Source organism: Galendromus occidentalis, unplaced genomic scaffold, assembly GCF_000255335.2.
Source record: "Galendromus occidentalis unplaced genomic scaffold, Mocc_1.1 scf7180000077495, whole genome shotgun sequence".
Taxonomy (NCBI): domain Eukaryota; kingdom Metazoa; phylum Arthropoda; class Arachnida; order Mesostigmata; family Phytoseiidae; genus Galendromus; species Galendromus occidentalis.
The window spans coordinates 4543-19852 of record NW_003805483.1 but is presented as its reverse complement, the minus strand read 5'-3'; the positions used below and the strand labels follow the sequence as shown (position 1 = coordinate 19852).

The following is a 15310-nucleotide window of genomic DNA, read 5'->3' as shown; positions in this document are numbered from 1 at the left end:
GGACGTCTGCGGTTCATGACATATATTCACCGGCGGCAGTCGCCTTAGATCACCGCAGAAAATGATGTTCCGACCGTCGAACTGTAAATCATGTCCCATATCGATATTCTTTGCTTCGAGCTATCGTTCATCATGTTGGATATCCCAGAGCTTATCATGCTTATCGAAAAAGATAATTCCGATGTTAGCTCGTCTGACGAGTCGCTCTGATATGTTGTTCCGGACGACGTTGGAGGGTTTCTTCGTGAGTCCTAGCAAAAGCTCGAAATCGATTCAATCACTTTCGCTGGAAGCGAGCATGCACACATGATAGAATGTCCGTATGAGCTTGCTCAGGGGGACGGATGATGGATATCGATGATACGGTGGATTCGTAAAATGAGTTTATTGATGTCGACTATCCGCCAAATATTAGCTGATTGAAGCCCTTGCACTCCGGACACATTAATCGTACGACCGCAGATATGCGAATATTTTCCACCACGATGTGCTCTTCGTTACAATCACAAGTGAAAGAAGAACGAATGACTTGACAAATTGAGTACTATTACGACGGTATCGCGACATCAGAATGTGTATATACCAGTTTGTATCGATTGATCGCATGATGCAATGCGATGTCCCAGGAGAAATGACCGTATAATTCAAAAGCGTCCTCAAGGCGGATGACCAGTTATTTAGAGTATCTCGTGATGCACGCGTTGAGTTTGTCTGCCCAAAGATTGGATTCGTCTTCCGCGTACGTCAGTAGCTGTAGCTCCGAGCTTCCCGACAGTTTCAATGGGAAGTAGAAGAAACTGAAGCTCTGCTCCACCCGAACGGTGTTGACAGCTTGGGAGAGATCGAACGATCGGATGGGCTCCTGAAAAGAGAGGAATCCACCCTTGAATCGATTGGAACTGGGAATGCATTGATGTGTCGAGGTGAATGAATAAATGAACAAATGACGTGTGCCGCCTCCAGCCCTGTCGATGAGAAACGAAAAAACACGAACCTGGTCTTCTTCAGCGGCTCTCATGTCACTCCAGAGCTTTAGATGGTTACCTTCGATTGCGGCAAAGTACGACGACATGAAGCCATTCGAGTCCTTCAAGCGAAGCATTCCGCAGTGCGAGACTTTCGGGGGCATGTTCAGCTGGATCTTCATGAATATCCGACCATCCAGAGGTGAATCGTTAAAGTAGTTGTCTAAGTAATGCACTTGTCTGCGGGGTGAGGTATCGCATCAGAAAATTGAACCGTCTGCGTATCATTTTCCATGCATGAGGCTCGTACTAACGTACTTGTCTAGTGCGATTAGACTCTCGTCCAACGTCACTTTCCCGATGAGCCCAAACGAGGGTTTCCGTATTTTCGCTTCTTCAACCTGAGGAGTCCCCTGATTTTTCTTCTTGGACGGTGTGAAAGCACTGAGGATGCCACCGCTCTTGCCTGCCTCCTTCTCTTTTTCGCGTCTTTTCTTCTTCATGGAGACCTCGTATTCGGGATGATTGCGGTTCGGAGCTTGCTGCAATCCGAAGAAATGAGGGGACGAATGAAGTAATCCAGAATACTTCCCATCATTCTATAGCATGATCACCAAAAGATTGATCCCTCCTCCGGATCATTCTCTCCCATGGAAAGTCGTTGCCGAAGGCGGCGAGCACTCACCACAGCGTACACTTTCACGAAGACTCTGAAGCCTTCCTGTAGATTCTTCAAAACCATGTGGTGGTTGAGACTCACAGATCCCCCAAGGATTTCTTCGTCGGTGGAAACGAGCTCTGTGTGCAGCAACGAGGCTCTCGACTGTACGAGAACAATGAAATAATGCGTGTTCTCCAGCACATCGTTACACTGACGCTTGTACTTGAGAAATTCGTTCTTGTACGGAAGCTTAATATCGCAGATGGTCATGGTTCCACTACTTTTCGGGACGCTTTTCTGGACATTCAGCCTTTGCAGCTCACTCTGAGCCACATGGTGACGTTCGGCTGGAATAATGGCGCGTTAGACCCCATCGATCAGAAATAACACCGATCACCAATTACTTTGAGAGTTGCCGGAAAAATTCCCCACAGATAATGCACTCACTTGCGATGAGCAAGAGCCGCTCGGCTTCCACCTGCTGTTCACTTCCCTTGTCTCCGGTCTCTTGGCAGACCATGAGCGCGTTGCTCGTTTGCTTCATGATGGATTCTTGTTTGACCAATTCCTCCTCCATTTGCTTTTTGTAGGACTCCAGAGCCTCGACGGCTTCTTCGTCGTCGACCATGGCCTCTTTGCCCTCGCGAATCTCTTGCATCATGTTCGAGGGTATTTGGTAAACAATGCGTTTGACATTGGCCTCACGTTGTTGAGCTTCCTTCTCGTCTCGTCGGTACTGGCTCATTGTCTTCCGTAGGGGAGTTCCGAGATTTTCCTCGGACGATGTGAACGGTGTTGGGGTGCTGTGACCGTCTTCTGGGATTCCGGTGATTCTCGAAATGGTGTCGTCGTGCATGAAATTTTCCGACTTCTTCACAATTTGGGGCGACATCAACAGCTCATCGTCCGGTCGGCATTCAGATAACTCCTCGTCTTCTCCGGCCTCTTCTCCAACTTGATCGAGTGCCTGCCGTTGGGACTCTTCGCTTTTCTCGCTGATTGACATGAGAGTTTCGTCTGGCGTTCGGTGTCCATGGACCATGAGGTCTTGGAGCCGATTCTTCAATTTCGACGAAACTGTTCCGACCTACGGAACATTGAAGAATAATAAGACCAAGAAGGGTCGGGATTTGACTTTCCGGGCTTCCCATTACGTACGACATGATGTGTCATGTAATTTCAAAGAGCTAGAAAATGAATGCGTTGGCTGACCTTTCTAGGCTCTGGCTCCCTCTCTTCCTCAACTACTGGATCCTTCTGCGTTTCTGGCGGTGCATTCGCGAAATCGAAAGACTCCGAAGCTGAATCCTCGTCCGCAACGGAATCCTCGTTGATTCCCTCCTCCGGACCGATTTGGTCGACGAGAGGATTCTCCTTCTTTCTCGGCGATACGACGGTGTTGCAGACCACGGGCTTGGTAGGTACTACTGGAAAAAAACGGGCTGTATAACCGAAACCAACGCTAGGAGGACCAGCACGTGCAGTGTGGCATCAAAAGATTAGAAAAAAGACGGGAACCTACCAAGAACCTTCTCGCTCAGAGTTTGCCTGCACTGCTCGTTGTATTTCGACGTTCGCTGACTAACGGGGACGTACACCGCATCAGCGGCCTTCTTATCGGCTTCCATTGCTTTTTCGAAGAATTTTGCTCGCGCCGAAACGCTCGCCATGGGTTTCGTGTCGATCTCACAGCGAGGTCCAGAATTGTCGACATTGAATTTGGAGATTTTGTCCGCGATCTTCCCGCGCGGTACGACCCTGTGGATAATTTTTTTACCGTGATTCCGCACGTCAATGAGCATGAGGAACTCGAGAGTCATTGGAGGGAGTAGCGGATTTTCTCCGTGGCTTACTTTGACTTGGGGATCGTCGAAGCCTTCACTTCCAACGTGTTTTGTTCAGGCTTGTCGAACTGTTTCGCTTTCTCGGCGACTCCGGCTTCACTCGGATCCACGCGACGGGTGGACGTCGCAACCTTGACCTCCGCCGGTCGATTCTGATCGCCGTGACTGATCGTGACGGTTGTCCTCTCGGTGATCTCCCACTTCTTCCGAATTTCTCCGGTATCCATGGCTTCGTCTGAGTTGGGCAGCGGAGGACTGGGGGCCTTTTTCTTCAGAAGTTTCTGCTGCTGCTGTGTCTGCACCGGAGGCTGCGGTGCTGATTTCTTCTTCGGCGTCGTCGGAGCTCCCGAGGTGGACGACGGCCGCTTAGGGAGGTCCTCTTCTAGCTCGGCATACCTTTTCCGGAAGAGGATGAGGCATTCATTAGACTACCGACTTCTCCACATCGAAGGTTCAAGGCGTTAGGACAACGATTCGACTCACGGTCGGAATCGATCCGGAGTCGAGCTCGTATCAAGATGGACATTCGATGACAAATGATGAATGGCACATCCACCAACATGCATTCCCCTCTCATGCAGAGCATAGCATCATCCGATACAATCGATTCATCTCTACTCTAAGCACCTTTTCGAAACTTCGTTGAGACGCGCCCTGGTTGAAGGCGATGCCTGCGAAAGAGTACTCGCAGTTTCTCGTCTCGGGTTCTTCGGAGAAACGGCGAACTTTGCCATGAATCCTTGTTTCGCGGGTGATGAATTTGCCTGGGCTTCGTTTTCTTTCTCTTGTCGGGGTCTTTTGGTCGGCGATAAGGCATCCTCCGGAGTCGAATTGTTCCCTCGGAGCTCTCTTTGGCGTTTCTCCATCATACGCCTGATTTCCATCTAAAAGCAGAAGGGGAAGTCGTATCGGCTCTCAGAGATGCACTCCGACCGAACTGAGGAAATATGAACAAGAATTCGAGACGAAACCGTCCGAGTAGATTGCGGACCAGAGCCCACCACCGTTTCATAAGTAATCGGATTCGCAGTAAAGCCTCTCTGATTCCGCGCCTGATTCCGCCGGTCATTCGCAACATTCCGAATCCATGAGCACGTAACAATCATTCAAAGTTTTCGCTCGGTCGGAGCAAGGAATACAGAGAGCTTAGCACCGCTTCCGTTGAGGTATCTTGCCAACGGTTTCCCCGCAAACGTTACTGAGCGCCCTTTGCACACCAGTGAGAATCCACAGAGGTCCTCATCGTTGGTTCCACCTAGCGTGACTCACCGGATCAAAATCCATCGCTGGCTTAGGATGTGAGCATCTAATGCGGTACGAACTTCTGAGGAATACTATATTCGATCGTTTCTTTTACGCTGTCATCTGGCTCTCGCGGATCTGGCGCCGCTTCGAGTGCTTCGAAATCGAAAACAAAGATGGCGGCCATTCAAAAAAAGCCGCGTGGGCTCCCTCATCGACGGTTCACCCCGCCGCGAGAGACTCGACATGGATGATGATCTGCGATCCTCTCGCACACTCGTCTCGTCAGACCTCTCATTGATGGCAGCAATGATATCTTGAGGCCAAGTTCCAGGGAATGTATCGAACTAGACCGCCTGATCATAGACTTCTCCGGCGAGAAGCTTCTCTGTAGAATATGAACCGAGCGACCGTCGACCCGCAAGATTTATCTGAACTGGAGTCATCTCACCGGACCAGTTTTCCCAAGCTCAGCCCAACCTCGTGACCCTTTGAGAGCTTCGATGTAGCCTATGTAGAGTGAATGCGCGAGCTGCCCGCATCCTTTCCGCTCGGCGTGCCAGTGGAAGGACCCCGTGATATCGCGTTCACGTCGGGAGTCCGGATGAGCTTCGCTATATGATTCAGCATGGGCGCGCATTATTTGATTTCAACGTATCTTTAATTTCGTCGCGAGACATTGATCAAGCAAACATTGGTGAAAGTTCCTTTATATTTACATCGATAGACAGTTTTTTCTATCACCTGAAAACCTTTCTCTTTATCCGGCTGTCTCCGCCATCGAGAGAGGCTCATCATGACTAGCTTTTCATCTTCTTCAGATATGCTTATGTACATACATTCCGCCCATAAGCGATGATTAATTATCAGCGATGGGACCTTCACCCGCGCGAGTCCGTCATGGCCCACCACTGATGGCCGAAGCCGCGCATCCCGACCCGACTTTGAAGGGAGTCACGCGTAAGCGTGCTTCTAACAACAGAAAAATTCTATCTGACGAATGCATCGTCCTTGGTCGATTAGAGATTCCTTCGAGGAGCGTGGGAGCCCCCTGTCGTGCTTACCAGATGAAGGGAACGATCTGGTATTTAACTGCCCGACGGTACTCTTCCCAGTATTTTCCATACTTCATCCCGCACTTCTGCTCATCTCTAAACGAGCGATGTACCAAGAGAACCGCGAGGAAGGTCACGTATGCATACGGAACGACCGCATAGCCCACAGGCAGAGTCCAGAATAACGCTGCCAGCACTTCGAAGACATAGTTGCAATGCCGGCTCAGAGACCAGAATCCCGAAGCGAGGAGTAGAGACTGCCGCGGCTGACCCTCGCTGTCGATATATTTGGCGCGGAGGACTTTAACTGGCCGGAACCAAATAGTACATTTTCCTGAAGATAGATGTTCGAATGAGGTATTCGTAAATATCTCCGACCACTTGAAAACCTCAAATTCACTCTTCCTCGAACAATCGAGCTCACCGTCGGTTTTCCGGGCGAGTTGTCGCTGATAGTCACACCAATAGTTCAGGAAAATCCAGAGGAGGCCGAAACTGACAATAGTTAGGAATGTAGTCGCCGTCATCGGCGGCGTTCGCCCGAGAAGGGCTAGTGATGGGAGCGAGTAGAAAAACGGGACGAAGCAGATACAGCCCCAGCAAAGCATGTAGCCTGATGAGAGAAAAAGGTTTCATGAGCTTAATGGGGAAATTTCTCTCTATCGAAGATCCTAATTGAGCGCCTAAGAAATCCGGCATCATTACCTGCTCTGTCAACGATGATGTCAATAGACTGCATGTAGCCATCTTCCCACCAGAAGAATTTGGTGATGTAGACGCTCTGGAGCACGGCAGATGCCAACATAGCGTAGCTGAAGCCGTACTTCTCAAAGTGCGCGAACGTGAAAACCAAAACTGCGACCTGCCACAGCATCATTCCGAACCGGCAGTTCGTCACCTGTTTGATGTCGATACTGAACAAAGAGAATTCGCCGTTAGAGTTTAGGAGCAGTTATACGGATCACGCGACCGTCAGGCTTGAGGTGTTGGAGCGAATGGTCCTTGTTCTAGTGAGCAGCTCAATTTCATTCATCGAGTCTATGGGCTCTCGTCCCGTAGGGTGGGGTGAATGTTCCGCAGCTGAGCTTCGAATTCGCACTTCAGCTCTTCAAGTCTCGCGTATACGGAACGTATCAGATGAGCAACCTTCCAATCATCGGACTCAAAGAGGAAGGCGTTCCTATTCAACATGAATTGTATGATAGAAGAGAGATTCCTCGAGCGCGGGAGTCCAGGGGGAATTTCCAATACCGACCCGTCGATGCACCATCCAAGAGTCTCAGATGAGCGGTAGAGGCAAGACCTCATTGGGACAGATCAGAGGAAAGATAAATCGAGGTTTTTACTTGGTTTCTGCCACCGTCGAGAATCGGTAGTCGCGCGTATCGCATGGGATCAATATTGCTCGGAGCCCCAATTAGATGCTCGCTCACCTCTTCCCTATTCTGGGATACAATTCTGTCCCCCAATAGAAATCGAAGATGATGTTGCCTGTAGCTCCGTGATCGGATTCACCGGGGAATAGATATCCTTTTATCAGCAGGAAAACACAAATCGCGAATCCGGACGCCAGCATTGCACTCTGATAGTAATCCAGCGATACCACAAGGCTCCATGCCGAGACTTGCCCCGAGAGCAGGCTGGCCAGCGTCATAGTCGTTGTTAGCAGGTAGTACCTTCCGAGGGAAAATTTTCGATTTGATGATATCGAAGCGATCGGAGCTATCATGTCGGCTGTTCTCCGAAAATGGATCGCTCACCTGAAGCCATTCGCGTAATACTTAGGAACGAAACCGTTCTCAGTGCGAGGCCCGTTGTATTCTTCTCCTCCGAGCAGAACGGTCGAGGCACCCGCATAGCAAAAAAACAAGATGACGTGAAGCATCGCTGACCAACTCCACTTCAACGTACCGAAGGACATGAGGATGAAGTCCCAAATCGCCTAGAAAATGTCTCAAGATATGAAGTCATCCGAATCGATGCTTCACTTGGGGGTCACTCGAGTATCTCTGGCCGGGAGTCCGAAGCGAAGGTCATAGTCTCACCGATGGTTCACGTAAGTCAGTGAGAGACAAGCACACATCATCTTGACAATGGACGACGTAATGTCTCAACATAACAACCCCTATTTGGCTACTCAAGAGAGTCATCAGTGGAAAAATAGTGAAGCAGGCGTGATATTTGATGGATGAGATCATTTTGACCTCAGATGGACCTGGAATATCCAGAAACCCTCATTAGGAAGAAGTTTCCACGAACGTTACTTGAAACTCGAGCAACTTTGAGAAGTCAGGCATTCGTGATTTTCCCAGTTCTTCCAATGTCTTCGATTCGTGGCTGAGAGTCAGAAGAGCTCTTCTTTCATGCATAAGGAGAACCTTTTTCGTCGAAGCTGCTGGAGATTGCCGGCCTCTTGATCGACAACCTCGCCCGGGATGCGACTCTTGAATCGAAAGCGTCTTCCTCAATAGGTTGATCGAACAATTCGGTTGCTCTATTCGAATAATCTCATCTCGAAAACCTTTCGGAGGACATTGAAGTAGCTCATCTGAATACGGCGGACGCTTCACGGACCACGATTTCGCTCGTCGGAGCAAGCGCATGGACATCTCGAATGATGACTGTGATCCTCACTTAGCGCGATCCGAGGCTCGGGCCACTTCTATAGCCTGTCAGCCCCGGCTCGAGCCCTGAACCTTTTGCTCGCTTATGGAGACCAAGCTCGCCTAGTGACTCGTCATCTACGCCGAGAACTGTCGCTTTGCCCTGAACGGTTGCCGAGACCCAGTCATTCGAAAGTTAGCAGATGAACTTCCCGGACAACCTTGTGGTTGAGATATGAGGTTCTCATCTCATCGAAGTTCGAAGATCACCTCCTTCAGAGATAGCTATCCAATTCGAATGCACTACCCGAGTAGGGGTACCTGATATCGAGCACTCGACTTACAGCTCCCTGGTGAAGCATCGATCTGCGTAGACATCATGACGAGAATTCCTTACCCTGCGCGACGCTGTCCGTGCGTCTTATTCTCGCTTCGTTCGGCTTCTCAAATCGATTCTTTTCTAGGCCTGAGTCAGAATGAATACCTTGAGTTCTGTGACAGGGAGGAAGAGCGGAGATGATTTCCGACGCACTGAGGAGCTCTCGACTGTTGGACGATAAGGCTCCCACATGCGGACCTGGAGAGTATGGTCGCCCTCACTCTCGCCTGTCCCGTCTCTCGAAAGCGAAGTGGGACGGAAATAGTGCGCGGTATGAACGTCGTAAAAGCGGATTCAAATCTCATTGCGAATAACCTTTTCGCCTTCGGAGCGCCCGGGGAATCCCGCTTTATTGTGCAGGGAATTAGAAGATTGCAGATAAGAAGGAGGAAGGAATCACCAAACCGTCCCTCGATCGCTCGAGCCACTGCGAGGGCCAGAGGGGGAATTCCAGCGTAGCGTCATATCGCGTGGTTGAGAGTCGAGTCTGATCCATAGAGGTGACGCGATTGTTCTACGGAGAAAGCAGACAAGACGCCACAAGTATTTACCGATAGAAGACATCTGGAATTTGACTCTGATCATGGGCTTAACCAGATGATGAGATTGCCTGTCTTAGGCCTTTCACCTTACTTGGTGGCCTTTCGCATCTCCGTATTGACTCCGCTTCCCCATCCTTTTCGCCGAGAGTCTTTTTTGCAGCTTTGAGCGAAAGCTCGACCGTCCATCTCACGGTGCGTGAGCCTCGATTTGGCGCTCAACTTCGGCCGGCATCGTCAGTATCGGGCGCGGATCAAGGAGGGGGGAAGCGGTCGATCGATATCCACTGCCTAAGTAAGCCCGCCATGCAAAAGCAGATACCAGGTACGTCATCTTCGAAGCTTCGCCCTCCACACCGGAGGATTCTCGAATCCGCCCCTAGTCGGAATGTTCCATCGAATTCACCGGGGACCTACATTGTTCTGTTTAATCACTTAGTCCGCAGCGTTACCTGAAATTCTGGAGCCTTCGGATCCGACCCGAACGCCGAATTTAGATCTGAAGACTGAGATGAAAGGGACTAGCCAGCTGTGAAGGTAGCGTCCAGCACTTATAATAATATCACGAATATTGTAGCAGATCACTGAATAAGGGAAGGCTGTTTGAGCGTGACCGATTCTCCAATTCTCGAAGCGTAGCTGAGACTTCTGACGTGCGTTTTCGACTGGCTCACCCCCATGAGACAAGACCAGCCGGGTTTATTCTGATCGAAACGAAAAATTGCTGCCATGGTGCTCAGATGAGTAGGTATCCGAGATTTTAAGTGGGGAATCCACTCTCGACGGAATCCTGAATTCAAAGTCTCCTGCGCTCTCTTTCCTCGTCCCTCTCCGGTTTCCGTATGTAGCCACTCTGGAGCATTGTTCATACCGGAAGACGAGGCGAGGCGTATAAATGGTCTGAGCTATTCGAAAGCAATTTCATACCAGCTGACGCGGAGAATTAAACACTGCTTTCGAAACCACCGTACTGCAACTGATCTGCAGGGGATTCAGGGATCATATAACAACTATGATTCTGATGGTAGAATAAAAAAGCCGCGAGCCACGAATGTTTCGGAAATATGACTTCCGCTCCGTGCGCGCCGCTGGTCACATCGTCTTTGAATTCCTCGGTCGACCCCAACTACTCTGCATTTCTCGATCGCATGGAGCAACAAGAAGCTTGATGACCATTTACGATCTCAATTCTTTGATAATTCTGTCCGATATCGGTTGCCCGGCCCACCCAGATAACCGTGTCAGTCCCTCTTAAACTCGATCTGCATTGAGTATGCATCTCAGAGGCCGGAAGGATTCTTGCGAAACAATAGGCTGTGCATCTAGCGGAGCGAGCGATCCAATTGTCCCGCGTACCCCATGGTGTGAGATTTTGGGACTGCGACTGAATCGGTGCTCGATTGAGCTCACTTTCGATTCGAATCAGCTGAGCCGGTCGAATGATCAAGTTAAGTGAATTGTTCTGATTTCATTCCTACACAAAAGAGACTTCCGACGAACCGACCGTGTTTACTTTAACCAGAAATCCCAGCAGCGCTTTCAAGGCCTCCCGACAATCCCGACATCACAAAAATGGAAAGATTCAATCGAGACTTTCACCCGCGCTCTCTACAGTGGACTTATCGATTTCCAAGGGGACTGTGTATATGAAGATACAGCCATACGTGCCCAGAAGCTTGCTCGCATCATCCATGACCGAGACTCGCATGCCACATCCTCCATGCCAGATTCCATGATGGGAATGTGTACGGTAGTTGTGATTTTTCGAAAGGGGAGCATCATCTGCGAACTGCGCAACCTCAGATGCGGTCAGGCGAGATCAGGTTTGTCTGCCTGAAACACCCAAAGAAAACGATTCTCAGCTGACAGACGCCGGTGGACTCCATAGGGAGTCTCTCTCTATGCGATCTGAAACAGCCTGATCGAGCCTTTCTCCTGACTCTTGATCATTTAGGTACCTAATTGTGTTTGCTCACACTAGAGGCACGAAGGGTATGCAACTTGCAATCGGAAGACTGTGTCTTCCGATTCGATGATTCCAAGCGAGGAAAAGAGCGAATGGCTCCGCTTGCAGATCGCCCTCGTCGGAGGCTGCCGCATTGGTGACAGAATATTGTGCTAGTACAGAGAACTTGGAGACATTGATTCCGAGGATGTCTGCGCAGACGCCGGAACTCTCCAGATCCACTCGTCTTTGATCGAATGATAGGGGCTACACGACCCTAGTGGAAATCATGTCTTACCCGTGAGCCTCACAGGTGACTCGAGCACCAACCTGAGGCTCAGCAGGGCTCGTGACATCGAAGTCAGATACATACTGCCGTTGGTCACTGTCGCGAACCTGACGTTCACTCTTCGACCATCAGTCCTGAACATGGCTACGGGCTCATCGTGAAGCAGGCCTGGATTATTTTCGCTCGAAGCCGCACCACCGGCGGTGCTTTATCGCTCTCCGGAAACACGTTGCGTTGTAGGAATAACCTTGATCCCGATCGAAAGCGACTGTTCCTTCGCGAAGCTCAGCTGTTGAAACTAGAGATGAGTTCAGATGGGTTTCGACCCATTACACCCTCGATCCGGGGTATACACTGACGACGATGAGAATCGTTGCTGAATGACAAAGTATCTCTGTGTTTAATTTATTTTACAAAGTATCTCTGAAAGTTTCCTTATCTGATTCGTTATCTTGGTCAGATGTAGATCTACATCGGGGACGCGAACGTCCTTGGACCGACTTCTGTCAGTCGACTCTGCTTTCCAGAAAGGTCTGGACTACACCCAAGCACGAAAGCGGCGCTTCGCTCTGGGCGTTATATGCTTCAACGAGTCTCCTCGGCTGTTAGCTTACAAGTGTTTTTCTCACTATAATTCTTGCGGAGAACGACATCCAAAATCAAGAATGTTCGCTCCGTGTCGCTCGAAATCGATTACTTTATACAACAGTGACCGCTTCGCTGATTCCGAAAATACATTTCCTCTCGATTGGGAACCTCGAGAGTCTCCATGCAAAATTCAGACGTGATGTTGATGCAATCATCACTCAACAATCTTAATTGCGAAATGGGGCTGGGCATTTCCGTCCACGGTGGATCAGATGTCACATTTCCCCGATTGTTTTTCGTTCTTTCGTGAGAGGTGAAACGCACAGCTACTGCAAGCGCATGCACCTGCGGCGCCCCGAGCGACCTATCACAACCATGAACGACAATTCTCTTCCTGCGGCCCGGTTTTCGACGACACAGTTTGCGTTCGTAATCGACATCATGCTCTCTGACGAGTCAAATCTAACATCCGCTGGGGTACAAGAGGCGTCGCGAGATCAGCGCATTCGGAGGCGAAGTCGACACCGCAGGAGCAGCTCCGATCGGATACCGAGTGGATTTCTTTTTCTCCGCCGATGGCGAGGGTGTGCAAGGGCGACTTAAAAACGGGGCGCCATCACAGGCCGACTTCAGTCGAAATACGCTGAGTGTCAACATGTTGTTGGTGAGCGTGTTGTTGACGGTGGCGGGGACCGCTCTCAGTCAGATCCAAGTGCCTCACGGACCGGTGCCAACTCCTGGTCAATCTCCGCAGGCTGCAGCGCTCTACGGTCCGCCTCCTCAAAGTGCTGCGCAGAGGCTGCCCCCAGGTCCGCCGGTCCAGGGCGGCCGAAGAAGTGAAAATCTCTTCCTCTCTTCACCTTTTGATCCTTTCTTCTCGAACGCCGGATTTGTAAACCCTGGATTTCATGTGGCAGCTGGATATCCTGGATTCTTCAGTTCATACGGTTTGAGTCCACAACAGAACGGTGACGGCTCGTGGAACTTCGTGGCTCTGCCGATTCCCTTAGAAAATCAAACCATCCCCGAGGGCTTCCCGCGAGATCAGGTCGCTCAAGCTAAGCTCTGGGGACCGATCTACAGGGAAGGACAGGGCTGGATCTACGGTGACGCGGGAACAATACTTGTCCCGAAATACCCCCCGTATGCACCACCAAGATACGTGACCCCCGCGGCCCTCCAACCCCCCGCGGGGCCGCCCGCACCGCAGACACCTCCTGCCGCCGCAGCCGATGAATCAGAACGCGCACCTCTCGCAGAGGGAACTGCATTCATCGATACCAAAACTGGTAAATCCGTTGACGGCCGGAAGGCTGAGAACTCCAAAGCTAAAACGGAACGATTGAGGAAAAAGAACCCAGAAAATAGCGCAATCGGATTCGCTTATGAGTCGTGCTCACTCAGAGAAATTTCGGGAAGCATACCGTCGGGTACTGTGCAAGTGCCCTCATGCGAGCAGATGGGCGAGAAGGCAGGGAAGCAAACTGAGGCGGAACCGGATTCGGGCGGACTGCTCATATTCTTTTTTGAGCGACGAGCCTTGTGATTGATAACAGATGAAAGAGATTGGACCAGAATTTTCGGATTCGCAGGGAGTCGACCAGGCGTGCTTAGACCGCCACGTTGGTTCAATTGGCATTCCCTGAAGGCTACATGACCATCGGGACCAATGGGAGAGTCCCGAAAGAATGACGTGAAGGCCAAACAACAGCTTTTCGATACAGAGAGAGTGTATATAAGGAGTATCTTATTTAATAAAAGGAGCTGGGGCTGCATTGTAAATTTTTTCACACCCAACAGCCTAGAGTTCTTTTTTAAGCCACTGACGGCCGCAGTGAACACAGAATCATTCCGTCAATGTACGCCTTCATTTCCGCCGGGGATGGAGGGTTCCCCGTGCGAAGTTCCTCGCTGGGGTGATTTGACTCTGTTCGGCTCGGCTTGGGGATGAGGGAAGGTCCCTGCCGTGCGGTTTGACCAAAAAAAGGAAACGCTCAGTCAAGGGGTTAATTAACGTGACCTGATAATCGCAGAGGATAGCGCAATTACCAATCTGCTGTAATCATTCACTCGAAATAGTAACTCTACGGGCTCTAAGACTTCCCGATATCGGTCAAAGGAGATCCGAATGATAACCCGGACCATTGACCGGTCTGCTTCGAGTCCAAGTAAACAATGGAAGCTTTTCCGATCGGTGTCGAGTGCAAAATGACCCTGTGAACTTGGGAGAGTGATGACCCAGGCAAGAGAGGAACTTTACTCGCTTGACTCACGCTCTGCAGCGTGGAGCCTATTCGAAATGACTCGTCGAAACAAATATACAGTCGAATCCGCTTATAAGAAAACCGGTTAAGAGAGAAAACCGGATTTAAGAGACCGATCCCGATTCCCCGATTTTTTCTCCATAGGGCTTCATGTTGAAAACCTCGCTTATAAGAAACTCGGATATAAGAGAAAACCGGATGTAAGAGACAATTTTCAAACCCCAGCCCCATAGAGTTCCATGTTGGAGACCTCGTATATAAGAGAGAACCGTCTCAAGTAGAATTTCTGTTTGCTCTTCCATGACTCCTCTTCCTCTCGGAACCTGCGCGAATGAGATAATACGCCAGTTCGATAGTATCATTGCTCCGAAAATGATCGTCTCTCCACAGGATCATGATACCGGCATCCGAGTCATACGAGAACGAGATGTTTCGGGTCTTTTCATCGAAAGACCGTACCTCGGATATTAGAGAAACCGGATATAAGAGACCATTTTCAATTCCCCGAGAGGTCTCTTATAAGCGGGTTCGACTGTAATGTCGGACGATCAAAATGATCCAAGTTCGGGATTTCAATTGAACATCCATTCCCTTCGAAGGGGTTGGCCGACAGCTGCAGGAACAGCTTCTCAAGAGAGCGAACGACCACAGGAATTGGCTCGAAGATTGGTGGCGAGACGTTGCTTACCTGAGGAACAGAAGTCCGTTGATCCCGCTGAGTAATATGGCGGGAGCGTTTGGCCTCTTTGAATTCGCTAAAAACTACAAGGGACCTCGTTCCGAATACGCGGCCAAAGGTCTCTGCCATTACGTGAATTTTTGGCATTTAATCCGACGCGAAAAGCTGAAGCCCCAAAAGTTCCGTGATACGCCATGGAGCATGGATCAGTTCCGACGCGCTTTCAACACACACGCATACCTCAAGAGGTATGGCTT

The 15310-nt window shown here is 50.2% G+C and overlaps 2 protein-coding genes across 2 annotated transcripts; both read right to left on the bottom strand.

Annotated features, from left to right (window-relative positions):
- Positions 1-381: 381 nt before the first annotated feature.
- scra (anillin, actin binding protein) lies at positions 382-4855 on the bottom strand. The gene is given in 9 exon segments (XM_003746286.3): positions 382-862; positions 995-1205; positions 1284-1507; positions 1651-1973; positions 2074-2769; positions 3149-3384; positions 3480-3866; positions 4098-4354; positions 4740-4855. Coding segments are annotated over 9 exon segments (2538 nt in total). The 5' UTR covers positions 4755-4855; the 3' UTR covers positions 382-673.
- Positions 4856-5351: 496 nt separating this feature from the next.
- Positions 5352-8842, bottom strand: LOC100897352 (7-dehydrocholesterol reductase). The gene is made up of 7 exons (XM_018640655.1): positions 8768-8842; positions 7813-7982; positions 7528-7709; positions 7201-7443; positions 6473-6681; positions 6192-6380; positions 5352-6101 (listed from the first exon to the last, which is right to left on the bottom strand). The coding sequence occupies exons 2-7, from the start codon at positions 7963-7965 to the stop codon at positions 5773-5775; spliced, it is 1305 nt and encodes a 434-aa protein (XP_018496171.1). The 5' UTR covers positions 7966-7982; positions 8768-8842; the 3' UTR covers positions 5352-5772.
- Positions 8843-15310: the final 6468 nt, after the last annotated feature.